We start from the raw sequence: 26,954 nt of genomic DNA, 5'->3' as shown, positions 1-26,954 counted from the left end.
TAGGGTTTTTAATAGAGTTTGAACGAAACGACTATTGCATAAGCTAGAACATCTTAGCAGAGAAGGAGATTTGTTAAATTTGATTGGAGAATTCAGAAAAAACAGAAAATTCAGTGTGTGGGTGCGGATTACATGTCAACTTTCTATCCAGTATCTAGTGGAGGAACTCCTCTAAATAAAGTGTTGGGTGTCAATGTTTGTAGATGACACAAAAATATACACAGTTCCCTTAACCTCTCATCAATAACTGCAAACCGATCTGGACACTAATTGAAATTGGTGCAGTGAATGGTTACTTCCTCTTAAAGCGGATAAATGTGTAGTGTTACATTTAGAAAAAAATAATCCGCAGCAAATCCCAAATAAATACCATTGAACTCAACAAAGTCGATATAGTTTGCGAATGCCGAGATCTACCTACAGCACGAAACACTTTCAAATTCCAAATTACTAACTTTGGAAAAACGAAAACTTCGTGGTTGATTTTTACTTTGACAATACTTTACACGAATTTCGGCAGTAATTTAAATGAATTATTTCAAATAACTCGGGATAATACACTTCGCGGTCACAATTTAAAATAAAAAAAAAAATTAAATCAGAATTATAAAAGAAAAACACGTCAAACGTGTTTGCCAAATAGAGTGTTTGGTGTTTGGAATTCGCTACCCGTAAATGTTATAACTACTCCTTTTATAAATTGTTTCAAAGGTCGTTTCAATCAATTGAACATGTTTAGTGTTTAAATTTGGAAACTGGCATTTCAAGATTTAAAAAAATATTGTACTGCCTAATTTAGTTATACAAAATGTAAATTCTTGGCATTTATCAAATAAAAATTAATAAGAATATTGCCTGTAAGTCATATTTCAATTAAAACGATGATGTCATAAGAACAAATATTCACATATTTCATATTAGAAGATACATAATCCGTAAGCGGATTGAACAATGATCTAAATTAAACGTTTTATAAGTGCTTTATTCATTATATGCAGCTTGTAAAAAAATTTTAAAGCTAAAATAGTTTTTTGAATATATTTTTTACACAAGTTTAAATATCAAACTTATCAATTGTCATCTGAATATTATTGATAGTTGGAAACTTAAAAATTATTCTCATGCCTATTAATAAATAATTATTTTAAAAAATCCATAAACCACTCAAATTTTCATACCTGTTGAACAAGGGCATCCAGTTTTAGCCATAATCTCCTCCCTAATATGACAAGCCCACTCTTCAACGCTCATACCAGCATCCACCAAAATTTGCCTCACATCGACGTACATTTCGTCACAACTAACCGCCTCTATATCCAAAGTGTAGGACGCCACCGTGTTATATAAAATATTTGAAACCTCTTTGTAACCCTACAAAAAAGTGGCTTGAAACATTTACGTAAACGGATTTAAGTCTATTTACTTCAAAATCGTACGGTAAAGTTTTAAGTTCGGGACACAGTTTGACCGCTTGCCCTAAAAACATGCCATTTTTAATACCGAATTGGCGGGCCTCGTAGGTACAACTCGCGATTTCTGACATAGAAGCCAATCCGTCTATTTTTTCTTTTATATCGACTACTCTAGAAGACACACCTGAAATAAAACAAGAGAATATTATATACTGTATGACACATTTCCACGGGAAACGATGAACATGAACCGAGTTCAACATTTCAATTATTTCAAGGTGCCTTTAATTCAATAAATAAAAGTGTCTTGACTAAAAAATTTTGATTTTGTCCGGTAGTGCACCTTTCATTGTTTAATTTAAAAGAAGAACAGTTGATATACAGGGTGTTTCTTAATCTATACGCATAAACTTGGGAAATTATTGCTGACGGCAAATAATGACTAATAGTGAAAAAAATTTTTGTAAAATAGTTTTAGTTACGGAGATAAACGACTTATTAATTAAAATAAAAAAAAAAACGTAAATTCTCCAAAATAAATGTTTATTTAACTATTATAGTAACTGTTCGAAGTTATTTCCATGACTTTCAATACATAATTGAGCACGCCTAATCCAAGAGTTGCAGACAGCAGCTAATCCAGGTTGTAGTCGAATTTCCTCGGCGGCAGCAAATATTCGATTTCTTAATTTTTGTTCATTGTCAATTTCGGTTACATACACCAGAGATTTTAGGTGGTCCCAAAAATAAAAGTCAAGCGGATTAATGTCGGGTGATCGAGGAGGTCATCCAATTCGACCACCTCGGCCTATCCATCGTTCGGGGCACATTCGATCCAAATGCCGTCGCACTGGTCGCGCAAAATGTGGTGGAGCACCATCGTTTAGAAACCACAAATTCTGTCTAATGTGAAGAGGGACTTCTTCAAGCAGAACCGGCAAATTTTGTCGCAAGAATTGTAAATAAAGAGCATCAGTTAGACGATTATCCAAAATGAAAGGGCCAATAAGTATTCGATCGTAATCCGTTTACAATTCCAGCCCACACATTTACTGAAAATCGTTGTTGAAAGTTTGTTCGCCGAATGGCATGCGGATTTTCAACTGCCCAAAAATGCGTGTTGCGAAAATTGCTTCATCCGTAGCTAAAATGTTCCTGGTAAAGTTTGGGTTTAACTGCTGCTGATGTCACAACCACTCGCAAAAGTTTACTCGAGGCGCATGATCCCTTGGAAGTAAAGCTTGTACCCTTTGGACGTGAAATGGATACAGTAATTCATGCCTTAAAATTCGCCAAACTGTGACTGGTGATAATACAAATTGCGTCGCAATTGTTCTAGTGCTTATGTCAGGATGCTCTTCGATGATATCTAAAATCAAATTCTCCAGATTTAAAATGCGCCTAGGTCTAATAGCTCCACCATGTTGCCCTGGCCTCGGCCGCAAATTTCCAGTTTCTCTACCCCGCTGAACCACACGCAAAAAAGTTTCACGCGACATATGATACCTATGAGGAAACCTTTGTGCATAAAGATTAGCTGCAGCCACACTGTTTTGTCTTGATTCCCCGTATGCCAGTAACATGTCCATTAGTTCCTCATTTGAAAAATTATGCGGCATAATTTTAATAAAAAACGAAATACGACCACAACTGTATCAACTGATAGCAAAGTAGGTACTACTAAACATAATAAACATCATCCGGACTTGTTTACTTCTTAATTTGAAAACAAAATTCCACCTGATAAAGTTCTTACATTTTTGCGAAAAAAAAAGAATTATCTCGGAAACTAAAAATATTTTACTTAATTTTGTTTTCACTATTAGTCATTATTTATCATTAGCAATAATTTCCCAAGTTTATGCGTATAGGTTAAGAAACACCCTGTATATGAGATAAATAAACTTAATATTTACCATCAGGTAACCTTTGTTCATACATAGCAAACTCCTGATCTCGGATGGCTTGCTTAGCAGGATCGCTGGATTGTATAACTCCACTTTTTGCATGAGTTATAGCTACAGGTTTACCCTTAAGTTCTGGATGATTACGCAGGCCCACTGAAGCGAAGAAACAGTCCATGTCGATGTGCATGATGATTGATGAGACGTGGAGCTCGTGGCGGTGATTGGATGTGTCTGAAAATTGTACGAAAATACTTAATGAACAGCTTTATAAAAGTTTTCTAAAGGAATTTGATTTTTTTTAAATAATATTAAAAGTATTATAAGACCAACAGTTACCGAGGTATAAGGTCAAATGTCCGAAGTTCACTTCTAGATACATATTTTCAAGTTAATAAGCACATAAAAAATACCTTCACGCAAAATAAAAAAATTTCTCCAATTCTCCCAAAACTTTGGAAACAAGAAAAAATCGCTCAAAGCATGAAATTAAAATGCCTTTTTTTTAGAAGGAATGAAATGGAAAATTACTTTAAATAGTTAGTAATATTGTTGGGTTTAGGGATCAGGAAATAAAAGTCCAATATTGTTTAAAGGCCGTTTCGCAATATGCATCTATTTGCATCCTCAGGGCGCTCAAAAACAATAATATTTAAGAAAATGAGTGTTTTGTACAACCATAATTTATGATACTGAAGATATTGATGAAAAAGTTTCTATCCTCACTAATCATATGCTTAATATAGGGGAGACTGGGGTCAATTGTAACACGGGTCAATTGAAACAGTAATCAAAACTTTCTTCCACTACAAGATAGAAACAAATTGCGCGCGTAATATAGACCATAATATCGACAACCATTTTCTGGCAGTATGCCGCGGGCCATTAAACAAAGTATACGTACCTAGTGCGAGATTTTGAGTTTTCACGTATCCAAAGTAACTATTTGCTATATTTCTTATGCATGTGTAAATGAGTCTGTATGTGTATTTGGTTAGTTTGTCGGTTTTTATTAGTTAGGCCATTAACTTAGCTTTATTTTACTTTGGTTTAAATTTGAAATTCATTTTGTTTGTAGTAAATATGATGTCATTTATTTAAAAAAGTCGTTTGGGGTCAGTTGTAACTGGGACTTTTGTAACGTTTCAACTGACCCCGCCGTTCATTTCTAAAATGAAATAAATTGTAATTGAGTCTGTAGTGTGTTTAGTTTGTTTGTCAGCTTTCATTAGTTAGGACATTAATCTAGTAAATTAATTGGAGTATATAATAAAAATAGTGAGTAATTATAAACTGGCAATTTTTACTAAAAAAACCCAAGAAAAAAATTTTTTGGTCGAAAATCGAAAGGGGTGTACTCACGAAAAATTTAGAAAAAATGGTTTTTATTTTTTTGTAAATAAACTATAACTCTGACAACTTTTTGTATTAAATAAAAGTTCTTGGGAATATTAAGAGTAAATAAACTATTAAACTTAAATATCGAATTGTCAAGAGCTCTATGGAAAAATTTCAATTTTTTATTTTTCAATCCCGTACTACTTTAGAGTACCTAAAAGGTTATTACCAATTTGACTCTAAAATGAACAGAAAACCTATTTCTTTACATTTTTCGATTTTCGAACAAAATCCGAGGTCAAAATGACCATTTTTTCAAAATATGCTCCGAATGCAAAATTTCTTTTTTCTAGTTAAAGACCATTCAAAAACTAGTAAAAAAGCTTTATGACAACATTTTCCACGACTTATACGAGTGCCACAATATAAAGAGAAAGATTAGGTCCCATAAAAAATCATGGATTTTTTTGATTTTTTAGTTTTATTTTATATAATATACAGGGTGTCCCGGTTCATGTGGGAAATCTCTCGGATCCAGGTAGAACATCGAAAAATAATACCGAACGTTCCTATAAAAAATTCCTACAGGCCTTCTTTACGAAGATACAGTCTCCTAAATAACGCTGCTGGAAATTGGTTTTTCATAAATTACTTTTAAACTATCCGGTAGAATTTAATAAAAATTTTAGGTGATGAACACTATAAGCAAAGTATATAGATTTCAACATTTTGTTAGACTGTGCTATTACGGACCTCTTAAAATTACATCATTAAAATACATTTACCTTGTTTACTTTACCAGGGGCGGACTAGGTTGTACACTTTAATGCGTATATTTTTAACACCCTGTATGTTAAAGTCTAAAAAAAATAAATTTGGATACCTTGAACCCTAGGCTAAAAAAAAGGTACTCTTGTTCATTATCGATAAAATGAACCGTTTTGGAGAAACTTAGGGAATGGGAATAAAGGGAATAAGACAACCGGGTTTTTTCGTGGATTTTTAAAATTTTTCAGTTTTATGTTTCTAAGTTTTAAGTCAATAGTAATGAAATACAAAATGAATTGACAGGAGGAGAATAAAGAATAAAAGGAACCATCAGCGAATTGAATCGAAGCTAGAGAACCCGAGGTATACGGCAATGTATGTAAAAATTTGGCAAAAACAAAAGCAAACTGTTTTTATCACACGGTACAATTTTTTTTTCTTAAAAAGCTTATTGACAAATTTTAATGTTAGCTCAAAACTGGCAATTCCCACTAGAAAAACCCAAGAAAAAAAAATTTTTTGATCGAAAATCGAAAGTTTAAAATAAAAGTTATTAGAAATATTACGCGGTATTCGCATGTCATGAAGAATTCATTCTAGCTATTACAGAATCGGAGAAAATTGGAAAAAACTACTAAACATACATATCGAATTATCAAGAGCCCTATGAAAAAATTTAAATTTTTTATTTTGTACTACTTCAGAGATCCTTTAAAAAAGTTTATTACCGATTTTACTCTAAAATGAACAATCTCATCACCCACATCACGAAAACACCGGGTTATAATGGGATTCGAGCAGAACTAACTGAATAAGAGCACTTTGAAAAATCGAAAAGTCATTTTTCGACCTCGTTTTTGAGGCCAAAATTGGGCTCCAAAAATGCGATATCTCAGCTAATATAAGAGCTACGACCTCGCAGATAGTCTCGTTCGATTCAGAACGACGAAACTAGGACAAAACCGTTGGATTTTTAAAGACGATGCCCATAGGAGCCGAGATATCAACTTCCAAAATTTGGTTTTTTGGAGCACCTATATGGAGACTAAAAATTATTATCTCGGTTAATAAAAGAGCTACGACTTTGGGAGTGGTCTTGTTGGATTCAGAACGACAAAACTAAGACAAAACCGTTAGATTTTTAAAGCTAGTGCTCATATAAGCTGAGATATCGACTTCGAAAATTTAAGTTTTGGTGCACATATATGGTAACTAAAAGTTATTAACTCGGTTAATAAAAAAGCTACGGCTTTGTAAATAATCTCGTTGGATTCAGATCGACGAAAATAAGACAAAAACGTTGGATTTTTGAAGATAGTGCCAATAGAAGCCGAGATATAGGCTTCGAAAGTTTTAAGTTTAACTTTTAAGTTTTTGGTGCACATAATATTATATGGTAACTAAAAATCATTATCTCGGTTAATAAAGGAGCTACGACTTTGGGAATAGTCTTGTTGGATTGAGAATGAAACCGTTAGATTTTTAAAGCTAGTGCTCATAGAAGCCGAGATATCGACCTCGAAAATGTAAGTTTTTGGTGCACATTATATGGTAACTAAAAATTATTATCTTGGTTAATAAAGGAGCTAAAACTTTAAGAATGGTCTCGTTGGATTCAGAACGATGAAACTAAGACAAAACCATTGGATTTTTGAAGCTAATGCCAATAGAAGCTGAGATATCAAGTTCGAAAATTTAGAAGAGAAAACCGATTTTTATAGTATTCTTATTTTCTCTAAACCTGTGAGGAAAATTACTGTTTTCATTTTTCAATTCTTCATTTTCATTTTTCAAAGTTCTAGGTAAGATTGCTCAAAAAAAAACGGTAGAATACTTTTTGCTCTAAATTGTATATTAAAGGAGCCATAGGCGATTCTTTAAAAATGCCTACATTTTAATCCCAAAAATTTTGAAAAATCGAAATATTTAAAAAACAAAATTACTACGAGGTAGAGGATTAAATTATTATCAAAAAAAGTTTATAACTCTTTTTTCAAAGTATCATAATAACGGCACAAAAAAATCCGAAGAATCTAATTGCTTAAAAATGACTCAAAAATTGTTAAGTAGGAAATGCTGTTAGGAGAGAAAATGTGTTTTTGAAATTTTTATGCAGAATTTTTAACATTTTGTATAAAAATTCAAATTTGGGTACTTTATTCCCCAACTGAAGGCTCCCATTGAAATTTAAACCAAAACAAAAGGATGATTTTTTGTTGTATGCCACATCATCCGAGTGACGTGTGTCGCAATGACGTAGATATACGAACAAATCCGAAGATGTAAAAGTGAAAGTACCGAGTGTCCGAGAGCGTCGAATCGTGTCAGCTCCGGTGGAGGGGGTGGGGAGGGGAGAGGGTAGAGTGCTTAGCAAGCCAATTCGGTGATCTCGGAGAAGTCATTCTCCTGGTGACATTCAACACAGGCGGATCGGAAATGTAAACGTAGTTGTATATTTATTTAGTATTTCTTGTTATTTAGTTTGTATTAATTGGAGGTATGTACAGTTTTATATATTTTTATTTATTTATTTATAAGAGCATGCTCTTTTATTTTTTGGACCATTTGGCATTATAATAGGAACGTTTTCTTTTGACGATTGGATATGCATTTTCATAAAATTTCTATATTTTGCAATTTGGAGGTTCAAAATAAGGGGGTTATTTTCAAGGTTTGCTTTCTTTTATGAGTTTATTCAAATAAAATTAAATTTAAGGGGTACAGTACTACATATTTCTTAGTGGTTTAATTCACACATAAAAGGAGTTAAAAACTTTGTTTAGTTTTGAAAATTTAAATATTTCTTTAAAGGGATAAAAAGGTACAAGCTAATACTTAATGAATTTATTTGGTAAATTCACTCTTTACTAAGCGGTTGAAAACTTTTGATCAGATTTCAAAACTTAAATATTATTTTAAAGGGGTAAAAACATATAAGCTTGTACTTGGTGGATTTATTCGCTAAATTCACATTTAATAAAAAAAAAAAATGTCAATCTTTTGTGGCATAACCTCCAGCTGTTCACTATACGATCCATGAATTTACCGAACCTAAGGGTGAACCGGCATATTCATCATATCCTGGTGGACCAAAGAGAACTCAAGAGATTTAGTACTTGGGGGGGAGGGCATGCCGTAATCGCTCTGTACAAAGGGGCTTGGTGCCTACAGATCCTCCTGATATTGAATCTTCTTTTTTTCTTTTAAGAGGTTATGTTTCAACGGTTTGGCAGTTATGGGAGTTTATTCGTTCGAGTAACTTCTTTCTTAGTCGGGTTTCATTTAAAGTGGATTTATTCGCTAAATTCACATGAAAACAGTCTAAGGGGGTTAAATTAAAAATTCAAGTTCTAAAAGGGCAAATATAGCAATTTAAATAATAAGCAAATTAAAAGTCACTGTGAATATATATCCAATGGTCCAAAAATTGCGCCAATAACCTATACAATATTTACCACTTACTTTTATTTATTGAGTTGATTTACTGTATACTGTTTGTTCTTATTATTAGTAATTTATAATGTAGGATTGGTATTTTTTATGAGCATAAGATAATTAGGAACAGCGTATATTATAAGCCTCGAAGAATTATTATTAAGCATTACATATTATTATATGACTATTATGCTCAACTGTATTTTTATGTAAAATTTTTCATAAATATTCATACACTGTATACCCCTGAAATATTGACAAAGCACTTAGCCAGTGCACCTTTCCCTGGAAAATTTGACTAAGCATGTAGACAATGTGCCTAAACCTCTTAAAATATTGACTAATCACGTAATCAGTGTGCTTTAACCCTGAAAACTTGACTAGAGGAATGGGTTTTAGTGGGTCGGGGCATGGCCAACTCCAACCCCACACTACCCTGGATGTTTGACAGGAATCACCCCTATCTAACGTTCAGGGTGTCTGTTTGCAGATTTCCTAAACCTCTTAAAAAAAAAAAAAAAAAAAACTTAATAGGCCAGAGAAGGATATAATAAATTAAGTTTTACTGCATTACAGGGCACCAACTCTTAAAGAAATGAAGACATTTTACCTGTTAAGTAGAAGAAATTACTGTTGTTAGTTGTTTCATCATAATTGGTGCAATACTCTGCAGATGTTAACCGCCATTATGAACAAAAGTTTTGTTAAAGTTTAATTATTTAAAAGATTAATTAAAACTTGTTTTATTATATGTATTTTTCTTTTGTTTTCATACTTAAACCATATTATGCCTTTGAATGTTTATGTATGCAATTAGATTATAAATTTTTAGTATTTTATTTGTAGCTTTTATGCTAAATAAATATACATTATTATTATTGTATCTTAGCAAAAAAGTTAAAAAAAGGATACAAATAAACCTTTGAAAAAACTGAATCATCCAGAAGCTGTTCCTTAAAATTTCAATTTCTTATAGTTCTATCATATACAGCTTTAGAGTACGTTTAAAAAGGTTATTACCGATTTAACTCTAAAATAAACGAAAAACCTATTTCTTTGCATTTTTCGATTTTGAAGCAAAATTAGGCACCAAAATGAGCATATTTTCAAAATATGCTCCGAATACTAGTGCCACAATATAAAGAGAAAGATTAGGTCCGATAAGAATTCATGTTTGGGGATAAGAAAACCGGTTTGTTTCGTGGATTTTTTTGATTTTTCAGTTTTATTTTTGAAAGCCAATAGTAATAAGATATAAAAGGAATTTACAGGAGGAGAATAAGGAATAAAAGAAACCATAAATGAATTGAATCGAAGCTATAGAAGCCGAAATATAACTAAAAATGTGAGTATAACTAAAAAAGCAAAAGAAAACTGGTTAAAATTATTATTAACAAATTTTAAAGAAAGTCCTAAACTGGCAATTTCCAGTAAAAAAACCCAATAAAAAAATAATTTTTTTTTGGTCGAAAATCGAAAGGGGCATACCCACGAAAAATTTCGAAAAAATTATTTTTATTTTTATCTAAATTAACTTTGACATATACAGCTTTAGAGTACGTTTAAAAAAGGTTATTACCGATTTAACTCTAAAATAAACGGAAAACCTATTTCTTTGCATTTTTTGATTTTGAAGCAAAATTAGGCACCAAAATGAGCATATTTTCAAAATATGCTCCGAATACTAGTGCCACAATATAAAGAGAAAGATTAGGTCCGATAAGAATTCATGTTTGGGAATAAGACAACCGGGTTTTTTCGAGGATTTTCTTAATTTTTCAGTTTTATCCTTGTAGATAGACAGTCGATAGTAATAAAATATAAAAAGTTTTGGCAGGAGGAGAATAAGAAATAAAAGAAACCATCAACGAATTGAATCGAACCTATAGAAGCCGAGATATATGTAAAAATGTGGCAAAAACAAAAGCAAACTGTTTTTTTCACACGGTACCATTTTTTAAAAATTATTTAAAAATTTTAATGTTAGCCCTAAACTAGCAATTCCCACTAAAATGAATAATCTCATCACCCACATCACGAAAACACCGGGTTATAATGGGATTGAGAGCAGAACTAACTGAATGAGAGCACTTTTTGAGGCCAAAAATGAGCTTCAAAAGTACAATATCTCAAGAGCTACTACCTCGCAGATAGTCTCGTTCGATTCAGAACAACGAAACTAAGACAAAACCGTTGGATTTTTGAAAATAGTGCCCATAGAAGCCGAGATATCAACTTCCAAATTTTGGGTTTTTGGAGCATATATATTAATAATAATAATAAATCGTTTATTTGCCCAATTTATAATAAAATATTATATCTTAACTAGATACAAAGATAATAAATATCATATGATTTAAAATTTAAAAAAAAATCTTAACCTTAATATAGGCAAAAAGGAGGCTAAAGGCAATTTAAAAAAGATTCGTAAATTAATTCGTTAACCGCCCTCATAAAATAATTTCTTTTTTGTTTCTTTTGTTGCATCCAAAATAAATTATTAGGTATCCCCCAACAAGTGCCAAACATCCAATAAGCTTTAACATACCCAATACATATGTCGGTAGAATTATATTATTTGCTTTGTTTTGTTAATTTAGCGCATCTAGTTATAAGACATTTAAGAATTTTGAATGAGTAATGCATAAATCCCTTTTTTATGCAAACGTAGTCACAAGCCCGGCATTTTTGACCTGAGAGAAGAACACGACAAGTTTAGTTTGGTTGGTACGATCGAGGCGTTCGGAGAATGGGCTTGTGAATTCGTTCTGCTCATTACGGATTTGTTTATTAAATTTAATTTATTCTTTCTTGTGAATTTATTTAATAGAAATAACTCATAATGTCTGAAACTGAAAGTGAGTTTATTCCGACATCAAAAGTGGGATCCAATTCACACCCACAAGACGAAGGACAATGGACTAAAATTTTGGAGGTGCTAAATCGTAATTTACTTGAGTTAGTTAAAATCGTTCAAACACCAGGGAGCAATAAAAATGTTACACCTCTTTTCCTTCCTAAGTTTAATCCGGATGACGACACTGATCCCATTTCCTGGTGTTCTACAGTTGAGCTTTGTCTGGCAGATAAAAAATTGAACGTTTTCGTGGTGTTGAAACAACAGCTGCTCGTGTTTTAAATGTGGGGAATACGGGCACTTCGTCTCAGTATGTCTAAAGAACAACGGCAACACGGCGACGACGACGGGACTCAAGAACAAGGATTCCTAAAGGCGAATTGATAATATGCGTGAGGTTGCGGCTCCATCAGGAGTGCTGATTCAATCCGATGAGTCATATTCATTTTGTTTTGATTCTGGTGCCGAGTGTTCTTTGATAAAAGAAATTATATCTGTAAAATTTTCTGGGAAACGAATAAATAAACTTGTTGTTTTAAAAGGCATTAGAAATAGTACGGTAAATTGTACCTTGCAGATATTATCTGAAGTTAAAATAAATAATTATTCTGTATAAATAATTATTCATCGTTGGTGGGCCTTTCTGCAATCTTTTGATTTCGATATCCAGTATAGAGAAGGCAAGCGAATGGCCCATGTGCATATTCGATCTCTCTCTCTCGCTCTCTCACTCTCGACATAGATTATATCTCTACTCTTAATATAAAATCATAGTTTTTTAATTTGGTAAATCAATTAGTACAGATGAATGTTAATTTATTAGCTATATGTAAGCTAAAAGAGTTGTATTTGCCTGTGTGCAATTCGAATAGAGTTGTCAAGTGATGATAAAAGACATTTAAGCATTATTGGAGGAAGTAGTCAGATTGTTTGCTGGTTTATGCAAATAAATTTGTAGTACAGAGGAAGTTTGTGGTTTAATTGTTTCAACGCGCTAAACAAAATCAGTGCCTAAAAGACAGAAACAGAAGGTTTTCTCCCTCCCAAAAATGATGGGTAATAATTCAAATTCCCCCTTCAGGAGCTACAGGCGATTCTTTGAAAATGGCCCACATTTTAAGCCCGAAAATTTTGAAAAATATTTAAAAAATTAAAAAACAAAATTACCACGAGGTAGAGGATTAAATTGTCATCAAAAAAAGTTTATAACTCTTTTTTCAAAGTGCCATAATAACGGCACAAAAAATCCGAAGAATCTAATTGCTTAAAAATGACTCAAAAAATGGATCTAACGCAGAAAATTGTTAAGTAGGAAATGCTGTTAGGAGAGAAAATGTGTTTTTGAAATTTTTATGCAGAATTTTTAACATTTTGTATAAAAATTCAAATTTCGGTACTTTATTCCCCAACTGAAGGCTCCCATTGAAATTTAAACCAAAATAAAATTATGATTTTTTGTTGTATGTACACGTCATCCGAGTGACGTGTGTCGCAATGACGTAGATATACGAACAAATCCGAATATGTAAAAGTGAAAGTACCGAGTGTCCGAGAGCGTCGAATCGTGTCCGCTCCGGTGGTGGGGTTGGGGAGGGGAGAGGGTAAAGTGCTTAGCAGGCCATATTCGGTGGTCTCGGAAAAGTCATTCTCCTGGTGACATTCACCAGAGGCGGATGGGAAATGTAAACGTAGTTGTATATTTATTTAGTATTTCTTGTTATTTAGTTTGTATTATTTGGAGGTATGTACAGTTTTATATATTTTTATTTAAGAGCATGCTCTTTTATTTTTTGGACCTATTGGCATTACAATAGGAACGTTTTCGTTTGACGATTGGATATGCATTTTCATAAAATTTAAATTTCTATCTTTTGCAATTTGGAGGTTCAAAATAGGGGGTTGCTTTCTTTTATGAGTTTATTCAAATTAAATTTAAGGGGTAAAGTGCTACATTTCTTAGTGGATTTATTCGTTAAATTCACACATAAAAGAAGTTAAAACTTTGTTTAGTTTTGAAAATGTAAATATTTCTTTAAAGGGATAAAAAGGAAAAAGCTAATACTTAATGAATTTATTTGGTAAATTCACTCTTTAATAAGCGGTTGAAAACTTTTGATTAGATTTCAAAACTTAAGTATTATTTTAAAGGGGTAAAAACCTATAAGCTTGTACTTGGTGGATTTATTCGCTAAATTCACATTTAATTATAAAAATAATTGTCAATCTTTTGTGGCATAACATCCAGCTGTTCACTATATGATCCATGAATTTACCGAACCTAAGGGTGAACCGGCATATTCATCATATCCTGGTGAACCAAAGAGAACTCAAGAGATTTAGTACTTGGGGGGGGAGGGCATGCCGTAATCGCTCTGTACAAAGGGGCTTGGTGCCTAAAGATCCTCCTGATATTAAATCTTCTTTTGTTCTTTTAAGAGGTTATGTTTCAACGGTTTGGCAGTTATGAGAGTTTATTCGTTCAAGTAACTTCTTTAATAGTCGGGTTTCATTTAAAGTGGATTTATTCGCTAAATTCACATGAAAACAGTCTAAGGGGGTTAAATTAAAAATTCAAGTTCTAAAAGGGCAAATATAGCAATTTAAATAATAAGCAAATTAAAAGTCACTGTGAATATATATCCAATGGTCCAAAAATTGCGCCAATAACCTATACAATATTTACCACTTACTTTTATTTATTGAGTTGATTTACTGTATACTGTTTGTTCTTATTATTAGTAATTTAAAATGTAGGATTGGTATTTTTTATGAGCATAAGATAATTAGGAACAGCGTATATTATAAGCCTCGAAGAATTATTATTAAGCATTACATATTATTATATGACTATTATGCTCAACTGTATTTTTATGTACAATTTTTCATAAATATTCATACACTGTATACCCCTGAAATATTGACAAAGCACTTAGCCAGTGCACCTTTCCCTGGAAAATTTGACTAAGCATGTACACAATGTGCCTAAACCTCTTAAAATATTGACTAATCACGTAATCAGTGTGCTTTAACCCTGAAAACTTGACTAGAGGAATGGGTTTTAGTGGGTCGGGGCATGGCCAACTCCAACCCCACACTACCCTGGACGTTTGACAGGAATCACCCCTATCTAACGTTCAGGGTGTCTGTTTGCAGATTTCCTAAACCTCTTAAAAAAAAAAAAAAAAAAAAAAAAACTTAATAGGCCAGAGAAGGATATAATAAATTAAGTTTTACTGCATTACAGGGCACCAACTCTTGCAGAAATGAAGACATTTTACCTGTTAAGTAGAAGAAATTACTGTTGTTAGTTGTTTCATCATAATTGATGCAATACTCTGCAGATGTTAACCGCTATTATGAATAAAAGTTTTGTTAAAGTTTAATTATTTAAAAGATTAATTAAAACTTGTTTTATTATATGTATTTTTCTTTTGTTTTCATACTTAAACCATATTATGCCTTTGAATGTTTATGTATGCAATTAGATTATAAATTTTTAGTATTTTATTTGTAGCTTTTATGCTAAATAAATATACATTATTATTATTGTATCTTAGCAAAAAAGTTAAAAAAAGGATACAAATAAACCTTTGAAAAAACTGAATCATCCAGAAGCTGTTCCTTAAAATTTCAATTTCTTATAGTTCTATCATATACAGCTTTAGAGTACGTTTAAAAAGGTTATTACCGATTTAACTCTAAAATAAACGGAAAACCTATTTCTTTGCATTTTTCGATTTTGAAGCAAAATTAGGCACCAAAATGAGCATATTTTCAAAATATGCTCCGAATACGAGTGCCACAATATGAAGAGAAAAATTAGGTCCGATTCATGAATTCTTAATGTTTGGGGATAAGAAAACCGGTTTGTTTCGTGGATTTTTTTGATTTTTCAGTTTTATTTTTGAAAGCCAATAGTAATAAGATATAAAAGGAATTTACAGGAGGAGAATAAGGAATAAAAGAAACCATAAATGAATTGAATCGAAGCTATAGAAGCCGAAATATAACTAAAAATGTGAATATAACTAAAAAAGCAAAAGAAAACTGGTTAAAATCATTATTAACAAATTTTAAAGAAAGTCCTAAACTGGCAATTTCCAGTAAAAAAAAACCAATAAAAAAATAATTTTTTTTGGTCGAAAATTGAAAGGGGTATACCCACGAAAAATTTCGAAAAAATTATTTTTATTTTTATCTAAATTAACTTTAACGCTGACTTTTTGTTTCAAATAAAAGTTCTCAGAAATATTACTAGGTATCTGTATGTCAAAGCGAATCGGTTCTAGTTGTCATAGAATCCGAGAAAATTGAAAAAAACTATAAAGCATAAATATCGAATTATCAAGAGCCCTATGGAAAAATTTTAATTTTTTATTTTTCTATCCTGTACTACTTCAGAGTACGTTAAAAAAGTTTATTACTGATTTCACTCTAAAATGAACGTAAAACCTATTTCTTTCATTTTTCGATTTTGAAGCAAAATCAGGCACCAAAATGAGCATTTTTTCAAAATATGCTCCGAATTAAAAAATTTGTCTGGTAAAAGACCAGTCAAAAACTAGTAAAAAAGCATTATGATAAATTTTTCTACCAATTATACGAGTGCCACAATATAAGGGGAAAGATTAGGTCCCATAGAATTTATGTATGGGAATAAGACAACCGGGTTTTTTCGAGGATTTTTTTAACTTTTCAGTTTTATCCTTGTAGATAGACAGTCGATAGTAATAAAATATAAAAAGTTTTGGCAGGAGGAGAATAAGAAATAAAAGAAACCATCAACGAATTGAATCGAACCTATAGAAGCCGAGATATATGAAAAAATGTGGCAAAAACAAAAGCAAACTGTTTTTTTCACACGGTACCATTTTTTAAAAATTATTTAAAAATTTTAATGTTAGCCCTAAACTAGCAATTCCCACTATAAAACCCCAAGAAAAAAAAATTTTTTTTGGTCAAAAATCGAAACCCACGAAAAATTTGGAAAAAATGGTTTCTATTTTTTTACAAATAAACTATAATTCTGACAACTTTTTGTTTAAAATAAAAATTGTTAGAAATATTACGAGGTAACCGCATGTTAAGAGGAATTGATTCTAGCTATCACAGAATCGGAGAAAATTGCAAAAAACTACTAAACATAAATATCGAATTATCAAGAGCCCATGAAAAAATTTAATTTTTTTATTTTTCTATCTTGTACTACTTCAGAGATCCTTTAAAAAAGTTTATTACCGATTTTACTCTAAAATGAACAATCTCATCACCCACATCACGAAAACACCGGGTTATAATGGGATTGAGAGCAGAACTAACTGAATGAGAGCACTTTTTGAGGCCAAAAATGGGCTTCAAAAGTACGATATCTCGAGAGCTACTACCTCGCAGATAGTCTCGTTCGATTCAGAACGACGAAACTAAGACAAAACCGTTGGATTTTTGAAAATAGTGCCCATAGAAGCCGAGATATCAACTTCCAAACTTTGGGTTTTTGGAGCATATATATTAATAATAATAATAAATCGTTTATTTGCCCAATTTATAATAAAATATTATATCTTAACTAGATACAAAGATAATAAATATCATATGCTTTAAAATTAAAAAAAAAATCTTAACCTTAATATAGGCAAAAAGGAGGCTAAAGGCAATTTAAAAAAGATTCGTGTTTAACCGCCCTCATAAAATAATTTCTTTTTTGTTTCTTTTGTTGCATCCAAAATAAATTATTAGGTATCCCCCAACAAGTGCCAACAAAGTTTGTTTTGTTAATTTAGCGCATCTAGTTATAAGAAATTTAAGAATTTTGAATGAGTAATGCATAAATCCCTTTTTTATGCAAACGTAGTCACAAGCCCGGCATTTTTGACCTGAGAGAAGAACACGACAAGTTTAGTTTGGTTGGTACGATCGAGGCGTTCGGAGAATGGGTTTGTGAATTCGTTCTGCTCATTACGGATTTGTTTATTAAATTTAATTTATTCTTTCTTGTGAATTTATTTAATAGAAATAACTCATAATGTCTGAAACTGAAAGTGAGTTTATTCCGACATCAAAAGTGGGATCCAATTCACACCCACAAGACGAAGGACAATGGACTAAAATTTTGGAGGTGCTAAATCGTAATTTACTTGAGTTAGTTAAAATCGTTCAAACACCAGGGAGCAATAAAAATGTTACACCTCTTTTCCTTCCTAAGTTTAATCCGGATGACGACACTGATCCCATTTCCTGGTGTTCTACAGTTGAGCTTTGTCTGGCAGATAAAAAATTGAACGTTTTCGTGGTGTTGAAACAACAGCTGCTCGTGTTTTAAATGTGGGGAATACGGGCACTTCGTCTCAGTATGTCTAAAGAACAACGGCAACACGGCGACGACGACGGGACTCAAGAACAAGGATTCCTAAAGGCGAATTGATAATATGCGTGAGGTTGCGGCTCCATCAGGAGTGCTGATTCAATCCGATGAGTCATATTCATTTTGTTTTGATTCTGGTGCCGAGTGTTCTTTGATAAAAGAAATTATATCTGTAAAATTTTCTGGGAAACGAATAAATAAACTTGTTGTTTTAAAAGGCATTAGAAATAGTACGGTAAATTGTACCTTGCAGATATTATCTGAAGTTAAAATAAATAATTATTCTGTATAAATAATTATTCATCGTTGGTGGGCCTTTCTGCAATCTTTTGATTTCGATATCCAGTATAGAGAAGGCAAGCGAATGGCCCATGTGCATATTCGATCTCTCTCTCTCGCTCTCTCACTCTCGACATAGATTATATCTCTACTCTTAATATAAAATCATAGTTTTTTAATTTGGTAAATCAATTAGTACAGATGAATGTTAATTTATTAGCTATATGTAAGCTAAAAGAGTTGTATTTGCCTGTGTGCAATTCGAATAGAGTTGTCAAGTGATGATAAAAGACATTTAAGCATTATTGGAGGAAGTAGTCAGATTGTTTGCTGGTTTATGCAAATAAATTTGTAGTACAGAGGAAGTTTGTGGTTTAATTGTTTCAACGCGCTAAACAAAATCAGTGCCTAAAAGACAGAAACAGAAGGTTTTCTCCCTCCCAAAAATGATGGGTAATAATTCAAATTCCCCCTTCAGGAGCTACAGGCGATTCTTTGAAAATGGCCCACATTTTAAGCCCGAAAATTTTGAAAAATATTTAAAAAATTAAAAAACAAAATTACCACGAGGTAGAGGATTAAATTGTCATCAAAAAAAGTTTATAACTCTTTTTTCAAAGTGCCATAATAACGGCACAAAAAATCCGAAGAATCTAATTGCTTAAAAATGACTCAAAAAATGGATCTAACGCAGAAAATTGTTAAGTAGGAAATGCTGTTAGGAGAGAAAATGTGTTTTTGAAATTTTTATGCAGAATTTTTAACATTTTGTATAAAAATTCAAATTTCGGTACTTTATTCCCCAACTGAAGGCTCCCATTGAAATTTAAACCAAAATAAAATTATGATTTTTTGTTGTATGTACACGTCATCCGAGTGACGTGTGTCGCAATGACGTAGATATACGAACAAATCCGAATATGTAAAAGTGAAAGTACCGAGTGTCCGAGAGCGTCGAATCGTGTCCGCTCCGGTGGTGGGGTTGGGGAGGGGAGAGGGTAAAGTGCTTAGCAGGCCATATTCGGTGGTCTCGGAAAAGTCATTCTCCTGGTGACATTCACCAGAGGCGGATGGGAAATGTAAACGTAGTTGTATATTTATTTAGTATTTCTTGTTATTTAGTTTGTATTATTTGGAGGTATGTACAGTTTTATATATTTTTATTTAAGAGCATGCTCTTTTATTTTTTGGACCTATTGGCATTACAATAGGAACGTTTTCGTTTGACGATTGGATATGCATTTTCATAAAATTTAAATTTCTATCTTTTGCAATTTGGAGGTTCAAAATAGGGGGTTGCTTTCTTTTATGAGTTTATTCAAATTAAATTTAAGGGGTAAAGTGCTACATTTCTTAGTGGATTTATTCGTTAAATTCACACATAAAAGAAGTTAAAACTTTGTTTAGTTTTGAAAATGTAAATATTTCTTTAAAGGGATAAAAAGGAAAAAGCTAATACTTAATGAATTTATTTGGTAAATTCACTCTTTAATAAGCGGTTGAAAACTTTTGATTAGATTTCAAAACTTAAGTATTATTTTAAAGGGGTAAAAACCTATAAGCTTGTACTTGGTGGATTTATTCGCTAAATTCACATTTAATTATAAAAATAATTGTCAATCTTTTGTGGCATAACATCCAGCTGTTCACTATATGATCCATGAATTTACCGAACCTAAGGGTGAACCGGCATATTCATCATATCCTGGTGAACCAAAGAGAACTCAAGAGATTTAGTACTTGGGGGGGGAGGGCATGCCGTAATCGCTCTGTACAAAGGGGCTTGGTGCCTAAAGATCCTCCTGATATTAAATCTTCTTTTGTTCTTTTAAGAGGTTATGTTTCAACGGTTTGGCAGTTATGAGAGTTTATTCGTTCAAGTAACTTCTTTAATAGTCGGGTTTCATTTAAAGTGGATTTATTCGCTAAATTCACATCAAAACAGTCTAAAGGGGTCAAATTAAAAATTCAAGTTCTAAAAGAGCAAATATAGCAATTTAAATAATAAGCAAATTAAAAATCACTGGGAATATATATCCAATGGTCCAAAATTGCGCCAATAACCTATACAATATTCACCACTTACTTTTACTTATTGAGTTGATTTACGGTATACTGTTTGTTCTTATTATTAGAAATTTTAAAGGATTGGTATTTTTTATTAGCATAAGATAATTAGGAACAGCACATATTATAAGCCTCGAAGAATTATTATTAAGCATTACATATAATGACTATTATGCTCAACTGTATTTTTGTGTACAATTTTTTATAAATATTGATACTGCATACCCCTAAAATATTGACAAAGCACTTAGCCAGTGCACCTTTCCCTTGAAAATTTGACTAAGCATGTACACAATGTGCCTAAACCCCTTAAAATATTGACTAATCACGTAATCAGTGTGCTTTAACCCTGAAAACTTGACTAGAGGAATGGGTTTTAGTGGGTCGGGGCATGGCCAACTCCAACCCCACACTACCCTGGACGTTTGACAGGAATCACCCCTATCCAACGTCCAGGGTGTCTGTTTGCAGATTTCCTAAACCTCTTTAAAAAAAAAAAAAAAAAAAAAAAACTTAATAAAACTGAATAGGCCAAAGAAGGTTATGATAAATTAAGTTTTACTGCATTACAGGGCACCAACTCTTGAAGAAATGAAGAAATTTTACCTGTCAAGTAGAAGAAATTACTGTTGTTAGTTTAGACTTCGTCATAATTGATGCAATACTCTGCAGATATTAAACGCTATTATGAATAAAAGTTATGTTAAAGTTTAATCATTTAAAAGATTAATTAATAAAACTTTTGTTCTAATTGCTTTATAATGAATATTGTTTTATTATATGTATTTTTCTTTTATTTTCATACTTAAACCATATTATGCCTTTGAATGTTTATGTGATTACATTATAAATTTGTAGTATTTTCTTTGTAGCTTTTATGCTAAATAAATATACATTATTATTATTGTAGCTTTAACATGGATCTTTAACATGGAATCTGCAGTAGGCAGGAAAAAACACTCAAAAATTGAGTTCAAAACTTTGGCAAAAAAAGACAAATTTAAGTTTAGTACTAATAGCTTATATAGCACAACCAATATGATTGGTTTTGCAAAACAAAATTACTGTTAAGAAAATAGGATAACTAAACACTAGCTATTGTTCAGATTTGATTTTAATTTAATTTTCAGAGTTTATTTGATATGCCCTAAATGATCTTAAATTTTTTTGATGAACTGTGTTCAATTCATTACCAATTTAGCAACCCCCACTAAAAGAACCCTAACTTCCCTAGCTTCCCTATACGTTTTACAGAAAAAATTTAAGATAACTTTTTGAAGAAACCAAGCTGGCCAACCTTCGAGCAAAGTTTCAAAAAATTTAAATAAGCGAATCTTGAATTAATCAATTAAATGTAATTGCAAAATTACCAAATTTTCGGTGCAGGTAATTTAGTAAAAACCAAACGGGCACCAGTAAAATGAATATTGTCACTGACGTGAGGAAAAGTGTCAATAAATCAGTGACAGTCGATATTTGAAAACAAGTATGAATTATTCAATCGACGAAAAAATAGGTTTTTCTCAAAAAGCGCCCCTTCTGCACTGCTTCCCATCGGGGGCTTTGACGTCAATGAGTGTCAGAAAATTCGGCTCAGTCAATTTTCCCCCACCGATCAAAAACCCTGTTTTCGCGAAAAAAGCAGTTTTTTGCCGCGGCCGCCCCTTCGGGACATGCATGCTCCGTTAAAGGAATAAACAAAACAATAAAACCATATAGCCGATGGATTAAGGCTGAAAAAGGGCTTATTTAACTCAAAAGTTCTCAAACTGCAGTGCTAAAGAAAAAAAAGGCGAATTAAAAAAACTAAATATTATTAACACCAAAAGAAAAAATATTCACAATTTAAAAAACACTCCTAAACCAGGGTTATTAAGTTTTTATAGAAATAATTTATTGCATAATGAAAATTTTGATTGAAATTGATGAAAAACTAATTTAAATTATTCTCAATAAATCTAAAGCCTTTGGAACTTTAATTTAAACTTGTGTTGTCCATTTGTAATTTCCTTTACAACTCATATCGTTAATAGTTGCATATAAAAATCTTATTTCCCAAAAGACTGAAAACTTGCCAACGTATTGCCTCTAGTCAAAGTGAATAATCCTACTGAATTCCATCAACTAAGGTCAATATCAATCTTACCTACCCTTTCAAAATTTTGGAAAAAGTAGTAGAGCTTCAAATAGTAAACTATGTCTCTAAATTTAATATTATTCCTCCTAAACAGTCGGGTATTAGAGCTCGCTACAGTTGTTCACTTAGTATATTGAAAGGTTAGAATTAGTAAACAACAACTTTGTTCGAGTTCAACATGTGCACAGGGATAAAGGGGATGTTTTGTTTACAAACATATTCATCGATTCTCTCAAGTTTAGTCAAATTTACACGCATTTTCAAATGAGGAAATTTACAGCTATACAGGGTGTTTCAGAACTATGGGATCAAACTTCCGGGGGTTGTTCAGTGCAACAGAAGAATCCATTTGAGTATAGGAACCTATGTCCGGAAATGCGTCACTACGCCACTACGGCCCTAAGACGCATTAAAATTTATAAAAAAACATTAAATACCTAAATAGGGTCTGCTGCATTTATTTTTACCTTTTGTACATGATACCATAACAATTGTTTAAAATCAACGCATATCAGTGTCAATTCTCAATGTCATGTTTAAAAATTTTATAGCTTACAATTTTTAAACATTTATTAATGGAAAACTTTACCAATCAAGAATTGGCGGATATGCATTTGGCATACGGGGCAACAAACTGCAATGTACGAGCAGCATCGCGGTTGTATCATGAACGTTATCCCGAACGACAGCATATTGGATACAAAAAGTTTATTGCGGTTCATCGGCGGCTCGCTGAGACAGGCATGTTTAAGACCAAGATGCACGATACTGGTGTTGCTCGAACCGTAAGAACGGTCGAATTTGAAGAAGAGGTGCTTCAGCGAGTTACCGATGAACCATCAAATAGCACACGTGACATCGCTAAGAATATGAATACGAGGAACGCTTCTGTCTGGCGGGTACTACACGCGCAACAACTCCATCCTTATCACTTCCAGAAAGTTCAAGGTATGACTGCAGCCGATTATCATCCTAGAGTTCAATTTTGTAGATGGCTTCTGGATCACATCATTGCACAACCAAATTTTTTACGATATGTTTTGTGGACCGATGAAGCCTCTTTCACAAGAGACGGTATTTTTAATAGTAGGAATAGCCATGTTTGGGACGAAGAAAATCCTTATGCAATTTTTCCAAGAAAACACCAGAATCGTTGGTCTGTCAACGTATGGGCAGGCATTGTTGATATTTCTTTAATTGGGCCATACCTTCTACCGGAACGGTTAACAGGACCTATTTATCTGCGTTTCTTGGAGGAAGTTCTCCCAGAACTCCTTGAAAATGTTCCACTAAACGTTAGACAGCAAATGTGGTTTCAGCATGATGGAGAAGCCGGCTTATTTTGCTGTACAAGTATGCGAGTATTTGGCTCAGCGGTTTGGGCACCGTTGGATTGCCAGAGGTAGAGCAGTTTCTTGGCCTCCTAGGTCACCCGATTTAACGTCGCTCGACTTTTTCTTGTGGGGACATGCAAAGTCTTTAGTCTACGAAACTCCAGTAGAATCAGAGCTAGACTTAATTGGGCAAATAACAGCATCATTTGAAATCATTCAAAACGAGGATCAAATTTTTAGTGTAGTCCGCCGAAATCATGTGCGGCGTTTAAATCGGTGTATTGAGGTTGGAGGAAGACATTTTGAACAATTGTTGTGATGGTATCATGTACAAAAGGTAAAAATAAATGCATCAGATCCTATTTAGATAATTAATATTTTTTCTAAATTTAAACGCGTCTTAGGGCCGTAGTGGCGTAGTGACACATTTCCGGACATGAGTCCTATACTCAAATGGATTCAACTGTTGCACTGAACAACCCCTAGAAGTTTGATCCCATAGTTCTTAAACACCCTGTATATCAAGACATATAATAAATAATGTTAATTTAACTTACTGATGTTAGATTTTGGATTAAAAATAAAAAATAGAAATAGATATATGTTATTCTAAGCGCAAAAATAACAACTTCACAGCAAACAAAAACTATTAACATTCTTATTCCTAAAACCACTACAAAAAAATTTGAAATGGCAACACCGCAGGCAAAAGCTGGCGGCTTTGTGTAACATACACATTTACGGCATTTGTGAAGTTCTGTGTTTTTTCTTTAGTTTCTGGTTGAAAAAGGAAAAATGTGAAATCATTTCAGTGTTTTTGTGAACTGTTACGATAGTAAAAACTTCTGCCATTTGTGCCGCACCATGGGAAAAAGGCAATTTAGGCCGATGATGATCCATTTTCACAAGTAAGTACAGATATTGTCATAATATTATATCAAGGAATAACCGACGTCATAAACGTAGAATAATAAAAACTTATTAAGAAATCTATAATGAATATAAAGTATTTAAATTCCATAAAAATGCTTTTTATTAGATACGTACATTTAAGGATCCTCCAAACCAACGCGGAAATTTCGCAGCAACTGCGAAATTTCGCACCGCTCAAGATTCGTATCATATTGTTTCCCTTACGGTAGATAGACGAGTTCACACGCGCGATTTTTTTAGTTTAGACTGCGAATTGTCTGCGTATTTACTCGGACGGAATCTTAGTTCGCAATCAAGTGCGTTTTTTTGGGATTCGCAGTAGTTTCGCAGTATTTAATAAACATATGAAATATTCAATATGGAAAAAAATATTGAGTTGGTCCGAAAGACCCTATAGACTTGTCTCATGACGATTATAAAAATGCACGAAAAAAGGAAAAGATTTGGAACAAAATAGAAGAAGAAATAGGCAAAAATGGTAAGTGCATTGCTGTTTATTAGATTTAATTTATAGGTATATCTAGAGTGAAACATTTAATAACGTAACAATATTACCTATAGGTTGCATATATCGTACAAATACGTCCGACTAAGCACGCAGTTGGTGGCGAAGCTTACATAAAGTGGAGTATATTAAAATAAAAAATGGAGATGGAGCTTATTTCCACAAAATATGTCATAAAACACCCTTCTTCATAGACCTGAATTTAAAAAAAAGTTGTAAATTTGTCCCGTACAGAAAATGCTAAACTTGCTGCTCGTCTTGGGTCATTATTAAAATTTTGAAAAACTCCAAGTTCAGATTATGGTGGGTTTAAAAGTTCCAAGAATCGATCATCACAGTTTTTTGTTCGTAAGAAATTATGTAAAAGACATGCAGTTTGCACAGTAAGAATAATATTTTCAACTTTTGCTTCCATTGGTCTATAAAATATACGCCATTTTTGTGCTAATATGCCGAAAGCATTTTCCACCACTCTTCTCGCCCTGCAGAGTCTTACATTATAATATTCTTTAAAAACATCTGTTTTACTTTGATTGTATAGAAAAGGTATTAACAAATATGGTTTTAATGATTTTTTGGTTCGGGCACATTTATTAAATTTCCTTCGAATCTTCTTCCCATGTTAGACACTTTAAAAATGCCACCGTCACTGTTTTCGACCAAAACCTCCAATATCAACTGAAATGAATCTATAATCCGGGCCAATAATAGCCATTAATACTATTGAAAACTTGTTTAAATAACACTAATAATTAGATCCCGTTTTGTCTGGACATTTTATTGTAACATGCTCGCCATCAATACTGCCAATACAATTTGGGAATTGCCATGTATTTCTAAAACCTTCTTCAGATTTTTTTGATATGCCTGTAGTGGGTTCGGGTAAATATATAGGTTGCAAATTTTGACATAAAGCTTCACACATACTTCTGTGACTATAGCACTTACTGCCGAAAAACCAACTCTAAAACTTGACACTTTGACACTTGCTAAATATATTAGAGGCAATGAATCAAAAACGGGGCAAGCGGCAACTAATGTTAAAAAATGGATATGGGCAGATCAGATGGAAGCATTTAAACCATTTTTAAATTTTGCCAAAACTATATCTAATGCTAGCGATATCCGTTCACCGCAATCTATAGCATTGATAAATATGGAGTCACCTAAAAGCGTAGAAATAAGTGAAATTTCCGAGTCAGAATAAATTAGTAAGAATCAAGACTTACACAATCTGGCGTTTCTCAAAAACCAAATATGGCAATAACTGCACCTACTTCCAGTATTGCTCCTACTCTTACACCTGTGCCTAACACTCCAGTTGATATATACAAAGCAAACAAAAAGCGCAATTCTGAGCAATCAACTTCTGTAAAAGATATGAAAACATATTTTGAAAGCAAAAAAAAGACCTCGGCAAAGGATGCAATTGAGCAACTTTTTCAGCATACGTTAAAATACAAATATGCCCAGCCAATCAGAGAAATTGAGAGTGGAGCAGCACTGCTGATCCTTTCGTGAAAGTTCGTACTTCAAATTTCGTTGCCGATTAGCTACGGAAATTGAAAATCAAGGCATTGGTTTTGTTTAACTTAACCTATATTGCAGATTTTATTTGCTTTGC

General features: G+C 32.6%; 1 protein-coding gene across 3 annotated transcripts in view; it reads right to left on the bottom strand.

Annotated features, from left to right (window-relative positions):
• The window catches only part of LOC126733599 (DNA repair protein REV1), a 243,002-nt gene that overhangs the window by 116,591 nt on the left and 99,457 nt on the right, over positions 1–26,954 (bottom strand). For all 3 annotated transcript variants that reach the window (XM_050436962.1, XM_050436963.1, XM_050436965.1), the window contains exons 5-7: positions 3,329–3,550; positions 1,424–1,596; positions 1,179–1,371 (exon numbers count right to left, since the gene is read on the bottom strand). In XM_050436962.1, coding sequence (XP_050292919.1) covers positions 1,179–1,371; positions 1,424–1,596; positions 3,329–3,550 — 588 coding nt within the window. The remainder of the gene's footprint in view (positions 1–1,178; positions 1,372–1,423; positions 1,597–3,328; positions 3,551–26,954) is intronic.

This window comes from Anthonomus grandis, chromosome 2 (genome assembly GCF_022605725.1).
Source record: "Anthonomus grandis grandis chromosome 2, icAntGran1.3, whole genome shotgun sequence".
NCBI lineage: Eukaryota > Metazoa > Arthropoda > Insecta > Coleoptera > Curculionidae > Anthonomus > Anthonomus grandis.
The sequence above is the reverse complement of the archived record's forward strand: the minus strand, read 5'-3'. Positions and strand labels throughout refer to the sequence as shown.